Here is a 22,744-nt window from a genome sequence, read left to right as displayed (position 1 = left end):
GAGAACGCTGTTCCTGTGGCTGCCAAGGAACCCAGGGGCACGGCTTCACGGGACGGAGGGCGGCCACCCCTATGACTCACACGGAACAGGAATTCTGCCCCAAAGCCGGGCATCACTTCTCCAAGGCACTGCCCTGGCATTTTGAAGAGGAGAGCTAACTTTTATATCGAACTTGTGTTACAAAAGTCTGACGTTACAATCAATAAACTGAATGGCAATGGGTCGAATGTTTTGGGGGGGAAAGTGAAAAAAACAGTAACAACCTCTCCTAGACTACGAGAGATCTGTCTTCTTCAATTCTACATCCGCTCCGACAAATGCCCAACTCACCTGCTAATAAACGGTCTGATATTGTCCCCGGCAATGGGCGCCATGGACATGGGCATGGGCTCAGGCGTGGACAACCAGTAGGAGTAGTCATTTCGGGAGGCAAAGTTACACACATTGTTGATGTTGCAGAAAAGGAAGGGCATCGTACTGAACTTGCGCAGGCAGCTTCCAGCCGTGCCTAGAGCCACGGGGAGAGACAGAATCAAGGGCTGGCTGTATAATCAGTCTGCCTCCAAGCAAAGCAACCATCAAAATGGAAATGAGAATGTTTTACCTTATAAACAGGAAGAAGGAAGTAAATACACGCACAGACTAGTGTGATTGTAAATGAGCACTAAATTACATTTAAAGTGATCAAGGTAAAAGGAAAACTATAAAGAATTGCATAGGATATTTTGATTAAAGGAGAGAAATCTTTTATAAAACTGAATTCCAAGAGAAATTTAACAGGTGGCTCCTCGTACGATGGACAGTAACCACCTGGACAACGTCTTTAACAACCGTTTTGCCGCAAATGCAGAGATTCTAGGGCTGCTTGTTTCCGAGCTCCATACCAGTTAGAGGTGTGTGCCGTTAAGTGGGTCATTGTTTAGAAAGAGCACCAGTAAAACGGCCCTATTTTAAGAATCTCAAAGCTAACTGCGAAGTATATACTCCAGAAATCGTGACCTACTTGATAATTTGAAGAAGAGATTGAAAGTTGTATGAATTGAAAAGGTTTTACATTTTCTGGGCTTCTCTTAGTAATGGGGTAGCTGCTGAACTTGGTGGTTTGCTTTATAAGGCGGGAGGGAAACGGAATCAGGCGCCCTTTGCACTGACCGTGTCTTTGTGGTGCCCTGAACACAGGACTGGAGCTGAGTACAGCTCTGCCGGCTGCCACAGCTCGGTATCACACGAGCACCCGCGTCCCCAGCGTCTCACCCAAGTCCTGGCCGTGGGCCCTTTCGTTGCCTTGCACATAGAGCAAGGAGTACCCGTGGTAAAGAATTTTGGTCCCAGGAGGACACTGTGGGTCATCCGTTGTCTGACTGTGCCTGGTCACAAGGAAGCCGTGATCAACAGACGGGGTGCCTGGGGGACCCATGGATCCTGGCAATCCATCAGGGCCTGGCGGGCCCGGAAACCCTCGCGGACCTGGAAGACAGAAGAGAAATGAGCTTCCCTGGCTGCAGACAGGCTCCCCTGAAAGACTTTGAAGACGACTAAGTACAGCAACACGCCTCTGTGCTGCCCCAGCTTCTCCTTTCTACAGACCACCCGAGCTGTTTTATAAACACAGTGCTGGGTGCAGAGCTGATGCTCAGAAAATTGAGCCCAATGGGTAAACGAAATATGTGAAAAGGAATATATGAGTAGGTAGAATAAATGACATGATTCCACGTGTGTCACTCAGATAACATTTGGGGCTCCTCTAAGGGAGAAGGATCACAGAATTATTAGACTAAAACCTCCTTTTAAGGTGGCTTCCCTTCCACAGCAGCCCACCCAGCACAGTGCGTGGAAATGGGGTGGTAAGGGCTGGGTGCTGGTGGTGAGTCCTATCGTCCCCCGGGTCACTGTGCTCGCTGCCCACGAAGCTGCTCACGGACCTTCTGCTGGGCTGGGCCCTTGGCCCCTCCAGTCGATCCCTCAGGCTTCAGCATCTCAGTCATTATGGGGCAGCTGAGTTTCGGCTTCCTCGGGGAGCAGACCCACTGCATCCCGAGCCGGACAGCGGCCTTGTGGCCAACGCTGGCATTATGATCTACTCCCTCTTGTCTGTTGCCGACATGGAATTTCTGTAGCTACAGCCCGCTCCCCCCCATCAGGAGGCCACAGGCCGTCCCTGCTGGCCATCTTTCAACAACACCTGGAAACAGTACGCTGCTTCAACATCTGTCTCTCCACACAGAAAAAATGACAGCCCTTTAGCTCCTCTGTAAGACCTTATTTCCTCTAAACAAATTAAAAAAAAAAACAAAACCCAAAAACAGAAACCAGACTTCTTCGGAAATCTGCCAAGTAACGTTTTCAATTCCACTGTGCACGTTTCCGCACACTTCGAACCGAAGGATGCAGGTGGAGGGCGACTGGGTCAGGAGGAAACCTACCAGGAGGGCCGAAGGGTCCGGTCTCTCCTTTCTGGCCAGGGGCGCCGTCAAAACCAGGAACACCGGGCGGTCCAGGTAAGCCCACGGATCCTGTCACACCTGCAGGAAAGGGCAAGGAATTCACGACCTGGTCCTGGAGCGCCACAGGCTGTGGCTTTTTCTTCCCTTTTGGAGTGTGTTTTTAGCCTCCTGGCCGGGCAGCCTAAGACCCTCAGCTGCAGTGAGAAAGTTCTGCCGGAAGCCAGGAGCCCTTCCCACGATGCCTTGTTCACAACCCCCGGGGTGGTAGCCAAACCAGCATTTGCCGGCGACAGGCTCCACCATCTGATCCAGAGCGCCCCTGGCTGCTCGCTCCTATTGTCTGGAGCATGGTGTGGGGAAAGGCAGTTTCTGGGGGGAAAGGCAGGGCTGTGACACATTTTCGTGTTCTCAAGTATCTCCCCCAGGCCATATTCCCAAGCCTCAAGTAATTCTTATGCAACAGGTATACCCACATGGATAGGCTTTTGTTTTCATGTGCACCCTTTACTCGCAGAGAGTTTAAACTTAAATTTTCATGGATGCCTCCTCTCAACTGTAGAGTTTTCCTTCTCCTTTACTGTCCACCCACCCTCACCGGTAGCTCTTGCAATAGGGAGTGTTCATAAAGTTCTGGGTCAGGTGTCTGGGAACCCCAGGCACGAAATGCCGGCTGGCTGGGGCCTCTGGGCCACTGTCAGGGCCCATTCTTGAGGTTCTAGACTGACGCCTCCCGCCATCCCTTATCTTCTCGCTGGGAAAGGCGATCTCTGTGTCTGCAGCCCATGGGTTCCCCAGTGAGCACAGATGTGTTGAACTGTACATTCCTCCAGCTTCTCCTGTATTTTGTCCTGGCTTTTTCAGTCCCCTCAAAAACTTCACTAGGTTTTGATTCCATTGAAGGAAAGTAAGAAAGTCATATTCAAATACGTGTCTATACACTCACCACCCAGAGGCCCCGGTTTGAGACACATGCGTGAGGAGGAAAGCCCACTGGTTCCCCCCGACCCCCACACCTCCCCTTCGTAGCTCGGCTACTCTTACCTTGCTGTCCTTTGGGGCCTGGAGGCCCCGGGAGCCCCTTCAGACCTGCGGGACCCTCAGGACCAGGAAGCCCTGGCTCCCCTTTGATGACATCGTAGGGTCCCGGGGGACCCGGGGGGCCGGGAAGGCCTGCAGAAATCAGAGGTGCCAATGATCAATTCCACTGTCAATGCTCACGGGAGAAGAGCCCAATGTGAAACCCAATCCAAACACAACATTTCTCAGAATCCGGTCAGTATCAAAAATACAAGTCACGTGCATACTTCTACTATTTAACACAAAATCCTGAATCCTCAGGCTGGGGGTCATTAGTATAAACTGGCCGCTCGGTTCTGGAATCCCCGACAACCACCATGCGGCCCTCACCTACACAGGCCCAGCAGGCGAAGCTCCGTCCCTCCCAGGGAGCCCACCCGCACCCAGAGGGCTGCAATGTATGCAATCAGAAGGGCTCTTCCTATAGTCTCTGAAATCGGCTGTAGGTACATTCCAAGCATGGGCCTTCATTTTCCAATGACGCATAAAGTTAACCCTTCTGCATGACAGCCCTTGAAAGATGAGGAGCAGCTCCAGAGTCCGCAGAGGCTGAGTCGGCCCCAGCCCCCAGGCCTCTCCTGCCCTCCACACACCTTCCCCATTTCTTTTGTTCCTGACATTGCACTGCTCAGTCTCTCTCCTGAAGCATGATTTTGAAAATTAAACACGGCCCTGCAGATATGGTCGGCCCCGCAGAAGCTAGAACGGGATGCTGTTTTCTCCCCGAAAATGCCTTGGGGCGTGGGAGCCGCCACACACTGCGATGGTGGAGAAGCCGAGGAAGAGTCTTCCCTGTGCAGAGCTCCTTGCCGCCCGGCCCCCATGCAGCCTGTCCATGCAAGACCGAGCTCCTCCCTAGGACAGCTAAGTGGCTGGGCTGCTTGCCTCCGGAGCCTGTGGGCTGTGAATCTTGAGTCTGTCCTACTCTCTCCGGATTTACCTCCTAGATTTAAGGAGCCTGACTTTCAAGACACGTCATAAAAATGTCCTGACAAGCTACCAAAGAATTTTTAATCAACTGTTTCCTAATGATACTCAAGCCTCTCACGTCTGTAAAACCAAACTCCCTAATTCCGTGCATTCAAAGCACCAGCAAGGCCCAGCGAGCACAGCAAACGCTCCTACCTTTACTTCCGGGGAAGCCCTGGTCACCTTGATCCCCCTTCACTCCCTGCAGGCCAGGGAGGCCTTTCTGACCTGGAGGAAAGAAGAACATCGTCTGCACAGAATTCCCAACTACATGCAAGTACGGTTGTATACACGCACGCAGGCACACACACATACCTACACATGTGCACACACGTGTGCCCATTTCATGTGTGTCCGCATACACACATACCTACGTACAGGAATACCCATGTATACATGCATACACACATACAGTGAACACATTTCCAGTTTGTTCTCAGGGAAGAAAAGAACATTACTTCTGGTCAGCTATATAAAACTTTTCATGAAACTCTTCTTTCTAGAACCTAGAAGTCACATTTTTCCAAACCTACAACAAACTATAAAATGATCACAAATAGTGGAGGGGCACATGATCCTGTTTTTGGCCACAATCTGGTGCACACATGTCCCCAAATAGACCCCAAGATGCCTGCAGGCTGAGAACTTGTTTTATTCACCTGGCATTCATATGTATCAGATTCAGCAGTAAAACTCACAGCGCCTGGGAGCTGAGAGGCACCCAATAAATGTTCGCTTAATACGTTAATAAATTATTGAATGCCCCAAATCCATGATTTCTTACTGATAATACAAATGATCGAGATGCAAATGATCCACTGATTCTTAATAAGAACATGCAGAGTGTCTTTCTACAGCCATTCATAGGGTGATAGAAATCAGGGTGCCATAGCACGAAATAGCATGTTTAACTGGGAGAACAGTGTCTTGCACCGTAATCAGGCCGAAAGGGCCAGTGGTCAGGTTCTGCCTCCAAGCAGCACCTTCTTTATGGTCTTACCTTGAAATCCTGGCACTCCTGGAGGCCCCATGTCACCCTTAGAACCTGTGATCCCTGGCGAGCCACCAATCCCCTAGACACACAAGGAGAATGTCAGCCGGGAAATGCTCAGGAGGTGGTAAGTCTCTCAAGTAACCTGCTAGTCAGGGGCCTGGGGCAGGACCTCAGCGTTCTGCAAAGGAGCTCTGTGAACAAACAGTGCCCTGTGCTTTCTTGAGTGACATAAAAAGAAAGACAAAATCTCTATGCGCGTCTATACTAGGGAGCTGGAAGTTGGGACAACTTGCTTCCTTCACGGTGCCTCCTCCCCTTGTCCATCTACACAGTCAGTTCCCAGAGCAGGTGCACGCCATGCGTCCTGCCATCCCCAGGCCACAGCACGGTGCCGTGGACACACCTGGGCCTTCCTGAGCACATGTCACCGTGACATATCAACCTTTCAGCACTGAACTACCGTATGGAAACTTTCCCCCAAACACTCAGGCATAATGCATTTTCTTTAGAATTAGCTTGATATGTTATCTGAAAAGGGATTTTAAATATGGAGAGAAGGAAACACATAACCAAAGGAGGACTGTTTTTCTTTACAAATATGGCATCACTCATGTATTTTAAACATATTATCTCATTTTCTGGCTATTTCAAAATATTTCCTCCTCACACTCCTCAGTGTAAATAAGTCATACGGTTTCTCACGTATTATTTGTTTCTTTGCTTATTTAAGAAAGCGTCACAGTGAAAACATGCACAAACACAGATGTGCGTACACACACGTCGACAGGTACGTGGACACGGCCAGCCACTCATGGCACCAGAAATAGGGAGCGCACTTCTCTTACTGAAGCCTGCTGTCTGCATCAAGGGTGTACCCAGATTTCCAGCACAGGCACTGAGCTGCAATCCCCAGCAATGGGGATTACAATCCCCCGGGGCGGGTCTTGTAAAACTAGATGCAAAGAATGTTGTACTCGTAAGCTACTGTGGTGTCAGGCAAGATGGCGGATGACCAACAACAAGCAGCAGCCCCTCCAGAGAGGATTCAAGAGTGAAACAGCCCTGTACACACACGCACGGCCCTGTGACCCTGTTCCCACACAAGACGGGACATACGGACAACTCACAGGCAGGCCTTGGAATCCTGGCTCTCCCTTGGGCCCTGGAACTCCGGGAGTCCCCGGCCAGCCCGGGTTTCCTTTGTCACCTTTGAGGCCATCAAGCCCAGGGAGCCCCGGAGGCCCCACAGGTCCTGGAAGCCCTAATGGGAGACACGAAAGTCGCATGTTTGGGGTTAGAGGGTGATTTAATGGACAGGTGGGCTTGGCATCTCCACCCAACTGCCCCCCGCCCCGGACAACAACACTGTAGGGCGCTGTGGGAGCCTGCGGAAATCCCACCGGTCCTAGAAGGGAGAATCTGCTTGATGGCACCCCAACCGCAGCAAACAACCCCGCCACACAGTCGCCCCAGGATGCCACCGGGTGAAAAGCCAGCACGGGTCACATCTGTGCCCCAGTCTCCCCCAGGAACGTCTAGTCTACCTCTAATCACTTATCACATCTACTGAACTCCTTGACAGAGAGGACCTGGAGCAGGGGGGGAGTGACCCAGCAGAGGCCAAACAACAAGGGTCCCCAAATATCTGAAGCAGTTTGGAGCTGCAATCAATGCTGCAAACTTCTAAGTGAAAAACTCCACTGAGGACTGAAGTACTTCCATCACTTTCACACTCGTGCGTGTTCGTGCCTTCTGTGGTCGGTCCCGGCTCTGACCCTGCTGAGACACCCTTACCTGGCAGGCCAGGCTGACCCTGTGGGCCCCGGTCTCCTTTGGGCCCCTCCACAGCGTGGCCCGGAGCTCCAGGTAAGCCCGGCTGTCCTTGCGGCCCCGGGGGACCCATGAATCCTTGCTCTCCTTTGGATCCGGGGATGCCTGGACTCCCGGCTTGTCCTGGGAAACCCACGTCACCCTTTGAACCTAAACAACAACAACAGTTTGAGATGGTGGTGAAAGGCAGGGGAGAAGAGAAACCACGGTACAGGGACAAGGAGGGAGCGGCTTCCGGAAGGCATGGGGGGGACGACAGAGCTATGTGCCCTCTCCCTGCTTTACTAAGTAACACACCAGACTCCAGCCATGGTCGACCTGGAGAAGAGTAAGCTTAGAATACAAGAGCCCAGCTGTCATTCTTGATGCTTTTAACATTTTTTAAAAGATTTTATTTATTTATTGAAACCCACACAAGTGAGCAAGGGGCTCAAAGGCAGGGAGCCCGATGCGGGACTCGATCCCAAGACCCCAGGATCATGACCTAAGCTGAAGGCAGATGCTTAACTGACTGAGCCTCTCAGGCGCCTCTCTTTATACTTTTTAAAGGAAGTGTTTTGCCACAAAGCCACTGGAATGCAAGCTCAGAGTGAGTGCAAGCAAGCGTGCTGCTAGATGAAGGGCTTGTTACAGCCACACCACGGAACACTACTCAGCAAGAAACAGGAGGGAACGACTGGTACAAGCCGCCACACCAGTGACTCTCAAACTAATTATGCTGTGCAAACAAAGTCTCACTAAAAAGAGTAAAATACAGAGGATTCTGTCAATACAAAACTCTAGAAAATGCAAGCTAATCCACAGTGCCAGAAGACAGACCAGTGGGCGGTGATGGGATGGCACTGGGGGCAGGAAGGGCAAGCTGGGGATGACAAAGCAGCCTAGGAGACTTGGGGTGATGGAAGTGTTCACTGTCTTGAATGTGGGGGTACTTCTGCACGTGTGTACATGTACCAAGACTTACCAAATGGCACCCTCTACATCTGTGTAGTTTATTGTATGTCAATGAGAGAAACACGGTAGTAAACTGTTTTTAAAGTTTTTTAAGGTAAGAACTTATAGGGGAAAAAAATCCCTGCATGTGTAGTCTCCACCATATTACTCCAAACTTGCTAATTAAATACCAAAATTCTAGGATGATTTCAAGGTTCTTAAGAAAAAGTAAGAAAGGAATGAAACAGAGTCATCGCCAAAACTGACAGCAGGCCCCTCCTTGTGATTCTTGTCTTGCTTTTTCAGAAGACAATGACAGTGCACCAGATGGTGGTTTGTCGGGGGCCAGGAGCAGGCACAGACGAGACCAACCCAGAGCTGGCATCTGTCACCCCTGCCCACGGCCTCCTCGCAACCGTGAGACCCGCTCTGTTTCGCAAATGTTACCTTTCTCTCCTTTGGCTCCTGGAAACCCTGGGAATCCTCTCCCGGGCAGACCTGTAAGTTAAGGGTAAGAAGTCACATCCACATTTCCTAAAATAGTTGATCTGCAGGTCCAGCACTAAACACCGTCAACTCTGTGTGCCAATACCATATGCTCTTTATAGGATATGTGGAAATCAGTTCACCCCACATGTGAGAGAAAAATCCCATTCCCACGGTTGTGCTGAGAGGCCCTGGACTGGGTATGGATCATTTAGCACTTGTCTTAAGTACCTGTCAGCACAGAACCGTTACGGCATTTAGTAGAAATGGTCTGTACAAAAGTAAGTACGTATTTTCTCCTCCCGTCTAGAGACTAACAAACTGGCTTTTCTCAGACGACCATCCAACTAACAGCCGTTCTAGGGGGAGGCAGAGAGAGTCAGAGACGTTCCGGACAGGAAACACTGGAAAGCCCACACACGTGAGCAAGGGGCTCGAAGGAAGATGGAAGTGGGGGAAAGCAGGTGTGGAGGCATTTCATGAATTATTGTTATAAGAAAATGAACGCACGCAATATAAACGTAAGGTGTATAAAATGAAACAATGAACTTTAGCAAGAGGTCAGCCCTGACCGCAGGAAACCCCCTGGATGCCCCTCTCCAGCAACATTCCCCAAGTGGGTCCCCGACTCGGGGTCACCCTCTTGCTACACACGAGTACTACCATGTACGTGATTCCCACTGTCGGAGCCGGCAGCCCATGAGTGACAGGAGCAGATGCGGGGGACCGGCAATGTCCCCAGGACCACCTCTCTAAAGGGGGAAATGCCAGGCTCGGGAGGGAGAGCCTCGGCTGTTTCTGGGTGTCTCTCTCACGCGCCACTGGGAGCTCAGGGCAGGAGCCCGTGACTGCTGCTAGAAGAAATGCACGCCCCCTGCCCCTCTTCTTATCCAGGCCTCTCCCCTTGTCCACACCAGTGTTCAAACATGGGGTTCAAACGCATGGGGTAGGTGCCACTTTGTGCCCAGCCCCAGTCACTTAGCACGGTCCGGAAGTCTGAGACCTGTTGACCGCAGGGAGCAGCTCGTCCTGAAAGGGAGCAGAAGCTGAACATACCTGCTTCACCCTTCTCTCCCGCCGACCCCGGGATTCCGTCACTGCCGGGCTCCCCTTTCTGGCCAGCTGGGCCCGTGGGGCCAGGACTCCCAGGAAGACCTCAGAGAGAAGAGTCACATCAGTCAGTCAGGCACGGACACTCTTACGGCACCTGCTCTGCATGCAAGACCCTCAGGTGACCTTCCTCCAGGGAGCCGTTTCCCCCAGCACACCTGGCGTCCCCGAGACACGTACATCACACTCCCACACTGACACACAAACCGATTCTAGAACCTCTAGAACCAACTGGACCTAGCTGTACCGCCAGCTCTGCGACCTTGGTTCTAGCTCCTAACTGGTGGCCAGACCTCAGAAAGACCCCGTGAGTCCCCTACATTCAGTTTGTTCATCTGAAACGAGGAGGGCTGGGTCACCCGGGGACATTCTGGGGTTCACGATGCGCCACCTCGAGGGAGGGAAACTCCCAGCCTCGATGGCCCGTCTGCATTCGAAAAAGTGGTCTCTACCTGCTTCTCCTTTGATGCCAGGAATGCCATCCGATCCCGGGAGACCTTTGTCACCTTTTTCTCCAGGCAATCCGGGGCTTCCTAATGGGAAACAAAAGACACCAGAATGCCATCAGTTTGAGTCTTCCCGTCATCTTCAAACCCAAGCTCGGGAGGGGGCCCGGCTCACCTACCTGGATAGCCGACACTCCCTGGCGAGCCTTTGGGGCCTGGGGAGCCAGGGACCCCTGGGATACCAGCGCTGCCTTTTTCTCCTTTCTCTCCAGGACTCCCCGGAAAGCCTGCGACCCCTTGATCTCCCTGTGAGTAGACAATGGGCCCATGCATTTTACATCTGTCCCCAGACAAAAGTCTGGGGGCCCCTTCTGGATAACAGTACGCATTTTGGTACCATTATGTTGCACTGGAGAATCCCATTTCCAGCTTTCTAACAAAGAGTCAAAGTCCACATCCGAAAAACGAGGACAAACGGGAAACCCAGAGCAAAAGAGCCAGTTATCTGTTTCTACTCTTCATGGTCTTCCTCACCCTTCCTTTCCAGCTCGTGAGAGCTTGCTACCCTGCCTCTCCAACAGCCTCTAGACCCTTCCCAAGGAAGGGGTGGTGGACAGAAGGCAAGAGGGACAACTCAGAGTAAGTCGGGGGACACTGTTCTGTGTTACGAGTAAGTTAATGTGCTGAGCTGCTCAGATGGGGGGCAGGGGAGGTTTCCAAGCAGGGGGCTGTTACCTTGTCCCCAGGACGGCCCGGAATTCCAATGCCAGGTAGGCCCACCTGCCCTTTCTCTCCTTTGGCTCCTTTCTCCCCGGGTAAGCCAGGGACGCCCTGTGGGCCGGGGATTCCAGGCACACCTTTTTCTCCCGGTGTTCCTATAAACACAGACAACTGAAACTTGAATGTGTGCTTAGCAGGTGCTAATATTCAAAATAAAAAAGCACTTTGACGGCCTGCAAGAAGGAGGTAAAAGAACATGTTTCCCTTCATTTATCAATCTCTTAGTTATGCAGGCAGATGCCAGTTGCCCACAGCACGTAACTGCCACGCTAGGAAGCGTCTGTCCTGTCTTCTAGAGACCACCATTTCACAGAGAGAGAGAAGAAATACATGAACTCCTCAGCATATTTGCTTTGGCAGCAGTATAACAAAGGGCTTTTATGTTCCTTATTCTACAATCAATGCACATTACCCCGAAGAATCAGAGGGTCGTGAGGCGGGCCATCATAAGAGTAAATGCATACCTAGTTTCGTAACGTATGCTGGTACCGAGACCTACTTACAAACAGGTGTAGTAAACAGCGAGCTAGATGTCTCTATGTCAAATGGGGGTGATCAGGCGCCTCGTGAAGGCATAGGGGGGGCTAGAGGGGCCGGCCTCCTGCCTCGGCTCTCCCTTCCCCGCGGATTCCGAGAGGCACTAGCCACGGACCCACCTGAGGCCCGCGCTTTCCACCTCTCACCCGCCTCCTCACGGGAGTGAATGCGCCAGGCGGGGTTGGGGCCAGTTCAGGGTTGGGGTAGAGGAACCAGAGGGCGCTAGCGGCTGGCCCGGACTGCACGGGGGACATGGTGGCCAGGTGGACAGTCACCTGGAGGTAATCGAAAGGTGACGGCAGACAGCCCATGTTTTATTTTATTGAATTGTGATTTTCTTTTTTTTAGCAGTGGTCGCTGTGTCAGCCAAGTGCCACTGATCCTGAGGCATGAGACCATACAGAACTGAAGACGTGCATTGGGGTCAAAGACTGGATTACACCCTCGGGTCAATGTACATCCTCCTACAGTCCTGTCCCACCAGCCCTGGCGCGTTCTTTTCTTTAGAAAGAAGACACCTTATCTGAATCCAATGTACCTGGCAGGCCCATGCCACCAACCGATCCTTTGGGTCCAGGGAGTCCTGGAGCACCCGGGGTTCCACCTATGCCTGGGTCACCTTTAGGTCCTAGGGTAACAGAGAAAAACCCGGCAGGTTAATGCCAATGAACAGTGCTGGGTGACATTCCCTGAGCACCCTTAGCACGAGCTCCCGCCGTGCGGTGGACTTGAACTTCACTGCATACCTGGCTGCCCAGGATGCCCCGCCTGCCCGTCCTTTCCAGGTACTCCCGGGGTTCCAGGGTCTCCCCGGGATCCTTTATCACCAGTTGGTCCAGTCTGTCCTGCACGTCACAGAAAAAAGAGTGATGATGACCCACGTCTGCTTAAAAGGCAAACTGCTGCAGAAACACAGGTTGGGTTGATATTACTGGTGCAGAGCTACAGCCCTGGTCAGACATGCAGCTCTACCCCCCACCGGACCCCTCATCCAGTCACCTTTCTCTCCTTGGTCTCCCTTCTGACCCTTCATGCTGCCCATGTCCACCTTATCCATGGAGCCAGGCTTGCCGGGGAGACCCACATCTCCTTTGTCCCCCTTGAAGCCAGGGTCTCCCCTGGGCCCCGAGGAGCCCGGGAAGCCGTGGTCCCCTGCAGAGGAAAGACAAGCACCGGTGAAGTGTGGCCAAGGCCTCAGAGGCAGCGACACTGTGTGGCACTCCTTCTGCGGAAGGAGGGAGGAAGAACTCGCCGCCTAGCCACACGCAGCACAAAGGAGCAGGGCGTGGCGAGCGTCTGAGCTACCAGAAGAATCTGGCCCCAGGAAATAAGCAATAAAGCCATTTTTTACAATTTAGTATTTGCTAATGACTCTACCGTATTTGTGACTCTGCTTATTACCGGTTTAAATACTTTACACCTTTCCTCTTTCCTAAGGACCTTCACCATGTCTGTTCACGGTGCCCCTCAATTCGATACAAAACAATAAAACGGGAATTCTCTTGTTCTACTAAACAAATGACCATTTCTATGTCTCACAAAGTCAATTTGTTAAAAAAAAAAAAAACATATTTTGGACCAATTTCAAACAACAAGGTAAGAAATAAAAATGAAGACTTATAAATTTGCCCAGTTTGCTAATTTGATTCTAAGGTCTCAGTTCCTGTGACCTTGCAGGACTGCAGATCCCACCAATCCTATAAAAACAAACCAACTCCAACATCCCAATAAGGAACAGCTGAAAACCTGTCTCTTGTTTGGTTTTGGGCAGAGCACAGCCCCTGCTCCCACATGCACAGCCCACCAGGAGTTCCCACCGGAGGAGGGAGTCTCCCCAACCCTTGCCTGACCTTCTTGACTTCTTTCCTTTGCCTCTTGCAAGGAAATAAGACCTACAACCACTCAAGAGTTTCCAAGAAACACAGAGACATGGACACAAGACGGGCTCTGCTAGAGCTGCCCACTCCCTACCTTTCTCTCCTGGTAATCCTGGCAGGCCCGCTGGTCCCGGTGAGCCAGGCTGCCCCGGGGTCCCCATGACGCCCATCTCTCCCTTGGGACCTGTGGCCAGACAGAAGGACAGTGAATGCTGACTGCAGATGCTACAGGTCACAAACAGACAGGGGGCCGGAGTTCACAAATCATTTACCTGGAAACCCAGGAACCCCAGGTGTGCCCTGCTGTCCAGGGAGACCAGGGAGCCCCGACTGTCCCGTCAGGCCAGGCAGCCCTTGGGACCCTTTATCTCCTTTGGGACCTGGCATGTCCAGGCCTGGAAATCCGGGAAAGCCCTTCTCTCCTTTCACTCCAGGAGGGCCTGAGGGGGGTGAAGAGCGAGAGCAGTTAGCAGGATCTGCAGGGAGCCCTGCGGGGCACCCCCCCGGGCTCAGCTGGAGCTTTCTGCAGGAGGCACGTGAGCGCGCGTGCCGTGCTGGGGGCCGGGATGCTCCCACCGTCCCAGGTGGCGGCATCTAGAGCCATGGGGCGGTCCTGCGGGGACAAGGCCCGGAGACCAAGCCCTCCCCTCTGCCATCAGTGGGCAGCAGCCTCCACTGCCACCAGCCACAGGCCTGTCCGCAGCGTTCGCACCCCACGCTAGCTGCTTTTCAACCATGTTTGGGGATCGTCTTGTCAGCCCACCAGCACTGTCTCACTTCCGGGACTGGTCACTAAAGGCAAAGGCAGCTCCTAGCTATGGGCCAGTTTATGGGACCCACAACTTACTAACCTCCCCCACCCCACGGGAAAGTAAGATGGAGATGCCAGTCATTTTAAGTAAATGAAAATGTCACTGAATATACATCTCTGGCAGGTAAACCAAGCTCAGTGGGAGGAAAAGAAAGACGCCTACAACCCTTCATTTAAGTGAACATCAGACCAGTTTCCACAAAGCAGAATCGTCCTTTCCCCCTCTTATTCGCAAGGGAGCACTAATCCCCACTTTACGCAGACTCCTGACGGCCCGTCCCCTCCATCAGCATGCTTTGGGGAAGCAGTAATTGTGGAAGAATGTCCCATCACCTGAGGATCCTGGTGGTCCCTGTCCTCCAGGGGGGCCCATCGCTCCGGGGGGGCCAATTCCAGGAGCTCCCGGAGCTCCTTTGGGACCTTGTAATCCAGGCGGTCCTGGGTCACCTGGATGGGAAGAAATTGTAGATAAACTGCATACAGACCATTGCATGTCTCACAGCATACACTACCCACCCACACGATAAACCACAACAACACAATACCGTAAGGTCTAACCTCCTATGCTTTCCGTCATTCACTCAACACACATTTACAGAGCACGTGACAGGGGCTCTCTGCGTACACCAAATAAACAGGCCCCAGCCCCTGCCGCCGTCTAGACTTGTCTGTAAGAAGTCACCTCGGGGCCTCGGGTGGCTCAGTTGGTTAAGCGTCTGACTCTGGATTTCGGCTCAGGTCATGATCTCAGGGTCGTGAAATCGAGCCCCACATTGGGCTCCCCGCTCAGTGAGGAGTCTGCTTGAGATTCTCCCTCTCCCTCTGCTCCTCCCCCTGCTCACGCTCTCTCTCTCACTCTCTAAATAAATAAATAAAAATCTTCTTTGTTGTTGTTGTTTTTTAAGATTTTATTTATTTATTTGACAGAGAGAGCCACAGCGAGAGAGGGAACATAAGCAGGGGGAGTGGGAGAGGGAGAAGCAGGCTTCCCGCTGAGCAGGGAGCCCGATGCGAGGCTCGATCCCAGGACCTTGGGATCATGACCTGAGCCGAAGGCAGACACTTAACGATTGAGCCACCCAGGCGCCCCAATAAAAATCTTAAGAAAAAAAGTTACCTCTGATTCCCTGAAGGCCTGGGGGGCCGATAGCACCATGCTCTCCAGGAACGCCTGCTCCTCCGATGTTCCCCTTCTCTCCAGGTGTGCCGGGAATGCCGGGAAGACCCGGCAATCCTTTGAGTCCTGGTAGACCAATGCCCGGCTCTCCCTGGAAATTCCCGAAGCAAGGAAAAGCCAGTTCACCAGCATAGCCCATGAACTCAAGCCCAGGGTGCAGGTGCAGACAGTCAGTAAGGACCAAGCTACCTGCCCATGCACACCTGCCCAATACCCACAGCCTCTACCTGCCTGTGTGCACCTGCCTGATACCCACAGCTTCTACCTGCCCTCCCAATAGAAAGGGAACAGGCCAGGCTAGCCTTTCATTGGCAAAGTGAAACTACTGCCCTTGGCCCTTTCTCCCATTTCACATGATGCCTTCTAGCAATTTCACTTCCCTTCCTTATAATCAGAACAGGAAAATATCTGTCCCCTGGTCAGCTATATTTGCTGAGCAGAATTTCAAGTATCAGCAAAAGGCAGAGGGATGTTTGAGGCAAGGAGAGTCCCGAAGTCACACGAGCCCAGGGGTCCCCAACTGGGGCCATTCCCCCGCCCCCTGGGTGACATTTGGTAATGTCCAGAGATAGTTTTGGTTGCCATGACTGGGGGTGAACGCAGGGTGTTCCTCTGGTATCTGTGGATAGAGGCCACGGAGGGGGCGGCTGAAGCCCCACCATATCCCAGGCAGCCCCTGCCACAAAGAATTACTGGGCCAGCATGTCAGTAAAAGTAGGCTCTCCCAGGTGGCTTGCACGCAGCCTTCTCCTGCCACTCCCAGGAAGGCCCACCCTGGACCCTGAGATGCGCTACACACACAGGTAAGCATGTACTCTGAAAACTGGAACAAACGATTCCCTCAAAACATCAACTACCACGTACCAGCACTTTCTTCCTTTCTACTCTGTGCTATTTCTTTAACCAACAAAGCATGCTGATCCAACATATGCCGTGACACTAATAAGCCACATTTTATGGGTCTAATTAATAATAAGGATGAGGAAACAGCAATCCAGAGAGCACTCAGCACCCACCTTTTGGCCGGGCACACCCGGGTTGCCAGGTAAGCCGTTAAATCCCGGGCGACCCGGACTCCCAGGAGGTCCCACGTCTCCAGGTAAGCCATCAACACCTGTTAGGAAGAGTCACAAAACCACCAATGTACTAAAGCTATTCCCCCCTTTCCTCGCCTCCCTCACACTTGCTCAGACGTCCCTGGACTGAGCAACTGAACTGAACTGGCCAACCACAAAGAGCCCTTCGAGGTGGTTCTAAGAAGAGCGTGGGGCCTCGCTCGCCGTCGGGGGAACCACCGGTGCCCACTGGGGCAGCCTGGGTGCCCTGGACCACGTGCTGTGCCTGCTGCCCTCCCTGTCTCTCTCCCACCGTCCCCTCTCCCCTTCCTTCCACCCAGCTTTTCCTCCTGTCCCACCCCCCAAACAAAACAAAGACCACCGTGGCACAGGCAGCCTCGGGTGGCCCTCCCACTCCGCGGCTCCGAGCGTGCCACCGCTCAGGGCAGCCCTGCCGCCTGTTCGAGAGCCCACCCAGATCCACTGGAGCCCACCCACATTTTCACAAGACGCCCCGGGAGTCCCAGACGCCCTGGTGTGAGCAGCGCCGCTGCAGGCCATGGGTTCTTGAACGCGGCTGCACCACGCCAAAGGCGCGTGGGGCACTTAGAGACTGGGCCCCAGCCCTAAAAGGCCCAGGGGGCTAGCAGCTACCCCATGGCTCGACTGTGCATGAAGGTCCCCCTGTGGGATGCAGAGGTCCGCGACGCGCGGTGATCTGTACGTATGCAGAGGTCACACGTGCTGCGGGGCTGTGGTACTGAGGGGTCTCGTCAGAGAGTGGACCTAACCGCCCACCAGTGTGCGCATCACCAAGCCGCTCTGAGTGGGCAGCCAGCCTCCAACAAGGAGACCCTACCAGCTAACTCTTCTACCTCTCAGGATGGCGCTATGGTGCTCACAGGGGAGAGGGTGGGGCTCGGGAACAGGCAGAAGGCCTCAGCACTGTCCCTGTCAACTGGGAGGGTCACCGAGGGCCTTCTGCCCCGTAAGCCGGAGAGACGTGGCCACGTGCGTGTGTGGGTGCAATGCAGCACCTGGAGGGGTGTGCAGGCCCGTAACTCTGCCAGCAGGTGTGACACAGGCTGAGCCTCTGGACGGGAAGCTAGGAGCCTCGAGAGCTCTTTCCACTAGGTTGCACACACGGCCAGGAAAACTGGGGTCAGGACGCCGGCCCGAGCAGGAAGAGATGTCCCTTATTGCACACAGCGCCTGCTCAGTCCTGGACCGAGGTCCACAACGGCAAGTCTACGTCAGGGCCCACCCACAGGAAGACAGACCCACAAAAGGAACAGAAGCAGTCAAACTGTCCTCCTGACCACCTTACTGTTTCCAGAAAGAAGTTCTGGTTCTAACATGTCAGCACCCCATGCAGACCCAGGCTCTGCGGTGTGGGGGCCCTCTCCCCCTGAGAGTGAAGCCTCCTCCCTCATGTTCCCCAGCTCCCTTCCCGCTGACCCACACCCAGCCTGGCACGGGGCCCAGCTGCTCTGCGCATCCCCCGCACTGATGAGGAGAACACCCTGAAATGCAGCTTCTGCCAGCTCCCTGGGCAGCTGCCGGGTCCTGACGTCTCAACCCCTCCCGGCCAACCCACCGCCTCAGTGACTGCATTCGCTATCATCCAGATTTCCGCAAGCTCCCCTGAAGGGCAAGTCACCAACTCAAACAGTGTGTTTACTTGCATTGCCTCCTCTCCCCTAGGATTCATGGGAATGAACAGAATGGCCACGGCCCTCAGTGCCAACCAACCAGGGAACGGATGCGACGGCCGGGGCCCAAATGGGCCATGGGCAGAGCAACGGCCCCACTCAGGGGCTGGCTTGTCCTGCAGGTTTACCTTTGGGGCCGGGGGGCCCTGGAAATCCGATTCCGGGCTGGCCGACAGTGCCCTTCTCTCCCGGGAGGCCTGGCCTTCCTGGGGTTCCAGGAAAACCTCGGTCACCTGTTGTGAGCAAGACCAATAGTCAGTGAGAGAAAAACCTGTCATTGTTCCAAGCGTAACTCCAGGCAAACGAGAGCGTTAAAAATACCTTGTGGCCCTGAGAAGCCTGGGGATCCTGGAAGTCCTTGTGCTCCAGGGGGACCAGGTAGGGGCACAACTTTTCCTGCTTCACCCTTGGGACCTAGGGGAAGAGCAAAGACACGGTATGAGAGCCTACATCCCATCCTGAGTGAGGACGCAGCGAGCGAGCCCATGTCCTGTCCCCAGCACACTGCCTACCTACAGAGCAGCCCCACCTGCATACCTCCACTTCCTACCTTTACTTTTCTAGAATCTTTCACAGAGAGCTCTTCCTCTTTTCCCCAAAATTTATAGCCAAAAGGACCTAGATATTTGACACATGAATTCCCTAAGAGTCCACAGTAAGAGTCCCAAAAAGCTAGAAAATCTGTAACAACAAGAAATGAGATGACCCTGAGTAATTTCTTAATTAGCCTGCCTAATTTTAGCGTTCTCCCTCAATTTATCAGACAACACCAATTCTACGTTGCTTTGAGGCAGCCCTAAATTACGGTCATCTGGTGGGACGTGCTAAGTGGGTGATCAGCACAACCCGCAAGCATGTAGCTGGACAGCCGTGTGCCCTCTGGAGCAGCCCAGCCCCAAGCGCTCGTGCCTGGGAGACCCCTGGGGGTCAGGATTTAGCTGCCGGGACAAGACCAAAGGGGTCACCTCCAAGATGTGTGCACGGACTCTCCACACACCCTATACGAATGCGAGACATATGGGGCTTCCCAGGAACGGCCAACACATTCTTTCGCTGCAGACTCTGAGAAATGCCAACCGACTGACCCCAACACATACTTGCTATCAGTTCCACCCTGGGAACAAGCCTTTAATGTCACCAGAGTAAACACGGCTCTGGCAGATCAAAGAAGCCTGCGTTTCTAATCCAGAAGCTGCCTGAGTCTGGATGGCCAAGCAAGTCTACAGAATGCAGACAGCTGACCATCAGCACTGTCAACACCTCCTTCAGGAACCTTCTTCCTTCCCTTCCTGCTAGGATGCATCTGTGTGTGCCCCAGTTGGTCTTTCTGAAGGCAGTTTCTGGCCAAGAAGTGCCTGATTCCTTTTTATGGTTCTGCAAATTTTCAGATCCAAAGAACACTTGAGATGCTGATTTTGGAGTCAGGAACTATGGGGAAGAGATCACAGGCCCCTTTTCCAAGATGGGCGGGGGGGTGTCTTCCTAGGTCAAACCCAGTATTTCTCTGCCCCCAAAGGAGTCACCAAAGAAACATTTCTGGGATCCTTGCTAAGCCACAAACAATGATCAAGGGAGTCATAACTGGGTGCTAGGTAGTCATGAGCCATACAACCAACAAGAATGATAGTAAGAAATACAGTAGGGCGTGGTGCTTGCACTTCCAACAAAGACAGGCTACCGTGCCCTATGCAGAAGAGCTTATAAATTGGACACTATCATGTCATAAGCAAGTAATGGTTCCCGGTGGGATAGGAACTGATAAAACCTGGGCTGGATATATGGCTTGTGACAGAATCGGCGGATCAGTGAGCACAAAGGCCACGCAGTCGCCACCCCCCCATCAACGGTTCCACTGTGTGTGTCTCAGTTTCCCCGCGGTCAACCGTGGCGTGGCTCAGGAGGTCCACGGTAACTGGACGCTGCATATGTGCTCGCGTCATTCACCTCACGTCACCTCACCACGGAGACACTCTGTCACGTCCCCTCGTCACAAGAAGGATGGGCACAGGACGAGAAGGTATATTGTGAGACACACACACATCCACACGACGTTCATTACACTGTGTGGTTATAAGTGCTCTATTTTGCTCCTGGTTGTTCTTGGTAATCTCTTCCCAGCCCTCATTTACATTTTAACTTTGTCACAGGTCTGTATGCACAGGAGAAACCTAGCGTATGCGGGGTTCAGTACTGTCCTGGCTGCAGGCTTCCACGGGGGTCCTGGAACGTGTTCCCCCAAGTATGTCATCTAATTCCTCCCTAGCTTGGTCACACAGCTACTTATTATGTGGTTCAAGCTTTACCAGTCACACAACTGTAATCACCCGAAGTCCTTCTGTTCATTTTTAGGATTTCTAGGACATTTCTTAGCCCTGCACTCTTCCTTCCCTCCTCGGTGCCCAAGCCCTTCCTGGCCTCTGCTCTTGCAGCCCGGGGAGGGTAGGGGGCCAGGGAACGACGGGAGTGATCGGTTTCTAGCCTGAAGCATATTCCACGACCTGCACCTGGGAGCCTGCCGTGTGCCAGGCCAGGGGCCACCCCATGACCACTACCATCCCTGATAACACGCAGGGCGCGAAGGGGGAGTGAGCGTGTCCGTGGGAAAGCCTCGTGTCGGCCTCGCACCACGTGCTCTGCCAAACCCCCAGCAGTGCGCACCGGGAGGGCAGGGCCACGCCTATCTGGCTGCCGCCACCCCGCCACTGGGCACACAGGCCCAACGGAGACACGGTGCACAAGTGACCGAAGCCAGCCCCTCACTGAACAGCAACGGTGAGGCAAAGACCACCCAGAATCAGCCCATAGGCACCTGCCCATCCGTGGAGAGGTGAGACTACCCAGCTTGGAATATACAGAAGCCCATGTGGACTGTTCACCAGGGAGACAAAGAAAATAGGTAAAGAGAAAAAAAACAAGCTCATGTTGGTATCCCTTCCACAGAGAAGGCCCACTTGAACTGGAAAGCACTGCATCCTCGTGAGAAGAAAAAGCATCTATCAATTCAGATGCTTTGCAGCCAGATTCTACACATCACTGGGCCCTTCTTACACATGAGGCCACAAGGTACGGTATCGCTACAGTGGGGCCCAGGCCAGGCCACCTCCTGTAAGAATGGACACCAGACTCCTGTCCCCACGTCGTGGAGCCCAGTGCTCTGTGCACCTGAGGTCCTCGGGCCTCACCTGGCTGGCCTGGGGATCCAGGGGTCCCCGGAAAACCCGCTTGTCCTTTGTCACCAACAGGGCCAATAGGGCCAAACCCTGGAGGCCCAGGAGGGCCGATGTCACCTCGACTGCCGGGGAATCCAACTCCCCCAGGGGGTCCACGCTCTCCTTTCAATCCTACTGAACCCTGACACGCAAAGAGAAAAGAAACGTTATCAGCAGACATACCAACATGTGTTCATCTCACATCCCTCCACCATCTGTAGTAAATAAGTATCAGAGTTTAACTGGCTTATGCTATTTATTGACTTCCCCCTCTACAAAGGTCAACTGGCAGTTAATAAATGACACAGCATTCCTGTCTATGCTGGGCAGGCACCCTCCCTTCCCACACAAGGACACCCTTCACAGAGCGAAGTATTTGTATCTGGAACTGTCTTTTCAAGGGTAACTTGCAGGCCACTAACTCTAAACTTCACGTCCCATCTGACATGCGAACATCCAACACATAGGCGCCAGAAGATATCCATGCACTGTCCCCCCACTGTTCCCGTCAACAGCATCAACGCCTACGTTTGCAAACTTAAGTCTCCCCAAGGACCACTAAACATCACATGTAACAATCACCACCCAAATGAAAATATGTAGCTACGATGCAAATAGTTCATTTCTTCATTCTTTGCAGATCTGCTTATAAAGTGGGCATTCCAACTCTGGAAATAAACATACCGGGGAGCCTTTGGGGCCGGGCAGACCCGGATGGCCATCTCTCCCAGGAGACCCTGCTCTGCCTGGCATCCCAGGCTGTCCTGGAAAGCCTGGGTCTCCTTTGTCTCCTTTGAGCCGTGCGTCGAAGTAAATCTCGCCAGGCTCTCCCTTGGCTCCCGGCTGGCCCATCAGCCCTGGTGTGCCTTGCGGGCCCTACGAGCAACAAATGGAAGTTATCAGTGCACAAAATAGGCCAGCAGCATTGTTACATAGCCAACAATGATACTGAAAAGTCACCTCCTTGAAAAACGGCAGTATGCTCAATCTTATTTTATTTTCTAGAAGCAAGCCAATAGCTCTGTGACAAAGCCATGATCTGACCTCTCACTTCTTGTGTTTCTCTTACAATACCTGGAAAAAAAAAAGCCTTCACTGGGTATTGCAAACAGAGGCCAGGCTAGGGCGGGGGGAATGAGTTGGCACCAAGCATCCAGCTTGGAGGACAGTCCCCAGAGAACCTGCTTGTTCCTTCCAACTGCTAACGTTCACAGGAACATTCTAGCAAGTGCTGGAAGCTGCTGAGTGTGTGACTTCTGGGGACCAAGAACTAGAGAAAGGGCTTCCAGGTGCAGAC

At 53.1% G+C, this 22,744-nt stretch overlaps 1 protein-coding gene across 2 annotated transcripts in view; it reads right to left on the bottom strand.

The window, feature by feature from the left end:
- The window catches only part of COL4A1 (collagen type IV alpha 1 chain), a 134,938-nt gene that overhangs the window by 8,673 nt on the left and 103,521 nt on the right, over window positions 1-22,744 (bottom strand). For both annotated transcript variants that reach the window (XM_035003054.1, XM_035003055.1), the window contains 25 exons: window positions 22,132-22,323; window positions 21,421-21,589; window positions 18,560-18,652; window positions 18,367-18,471; window positions 16,488-16,585; window positions 15,412-15,562; window positions 14,628-14,741; window positions 13,756-13,923; window positions 13,578-13,667; window positions 12,606-12,758; window positions 12,353-12,451; window positions 12,145-12,234; window positions 11,025-11,164; window positions 10,469-10,595; window positions 10,296-10,376; window positions 9,790-9,888; window positions 8,695-8,745; window positions 7,279-7,464; window positions 6,612-6,745; window positions 5,491-5,563; window positions 4,647-4,718; window positions 3,486-3,614; window positions 2,424-2,522; window positions 1,255-1,467; window positions 331-508 (listed from right to left, as the gene is read on the bottom strand). In XM_035003054.1, the coding sequence (XP_034858945.1) occupies window positions 331-508; window positions 1,255-1,467; window positions 2,424-2,522; window positions 3,486-3,614; window positions 4,647-4,718; window positions 5,491-5,563; window positions 6,612-6,745; window positions 7,279-7,464; window positions 8,695-8,745; window positions 9,790-9,888; window positions 10,296-10,376; window positions 10,469-10,595; window positions 11,025-11,164; window positions 12,145-12,234; window positions 12,353-12,451; window positions 12,606-12,758; window positions 13,578-13,667; window positions 13,756-13,923; window positions 14,628-14,741; window positions 15,412-15,562; window positions 16,488-16,585; window positions 18,367-18,471; window positions 18,560-18,652; window positions 21,421-21,589; window positions 22,132-22,323 (3,104 nt within the window). The remainder of the gene's footprint in view (window positions 1-330; window positions 509-1,254; window positions 1,468-2,423; window positions 2,523-3,485; window positions 3,615-4,646; window positions 4,719-5,490; window positions 5,564-6,611; window positions 6,746-7,278; window positions 7,465-8,694; window positions 8,746-9,789; window positions 9,889-10,295; window positions 10,377-10,468; window positions 10,596-11,024; window positions 11,165-12,144; window positions 12,235-12,352; window positions 12,452-12,605; window positions 12,759-13,577; window positions 13,668-13,755; window positions 13,924-14,627; window positions 14,742-15,411; window positions 15,563-16,487; window positions 16,586-18,366; window positions 18,472-18,559; window positions 18,653-21,420; window positions 21,590-22,131; window positions 22,324-22,744) is intronic.

This window comes from Mirounga leonina, unplaced genomic scaffold (genome assembly GCF_011800145.1).
Source record: "Mirounga leonina isolate KUSES-001 unplaced genomic scaffold, KU_Mleo_1.0 Mir_127, whole genome shotgun sequence".
Lineage (NCBI taxonomy): Eukaryota > Metazoa > Chordata > Mammalia > Carnivora > Phocidae > Mirounga > Mirounga leonina.
The sequence above is the reverse complement of the archived record's forward strand: the minus strand, read 5'-3'. Positions and strand labels throughout refer to the sequence as shown.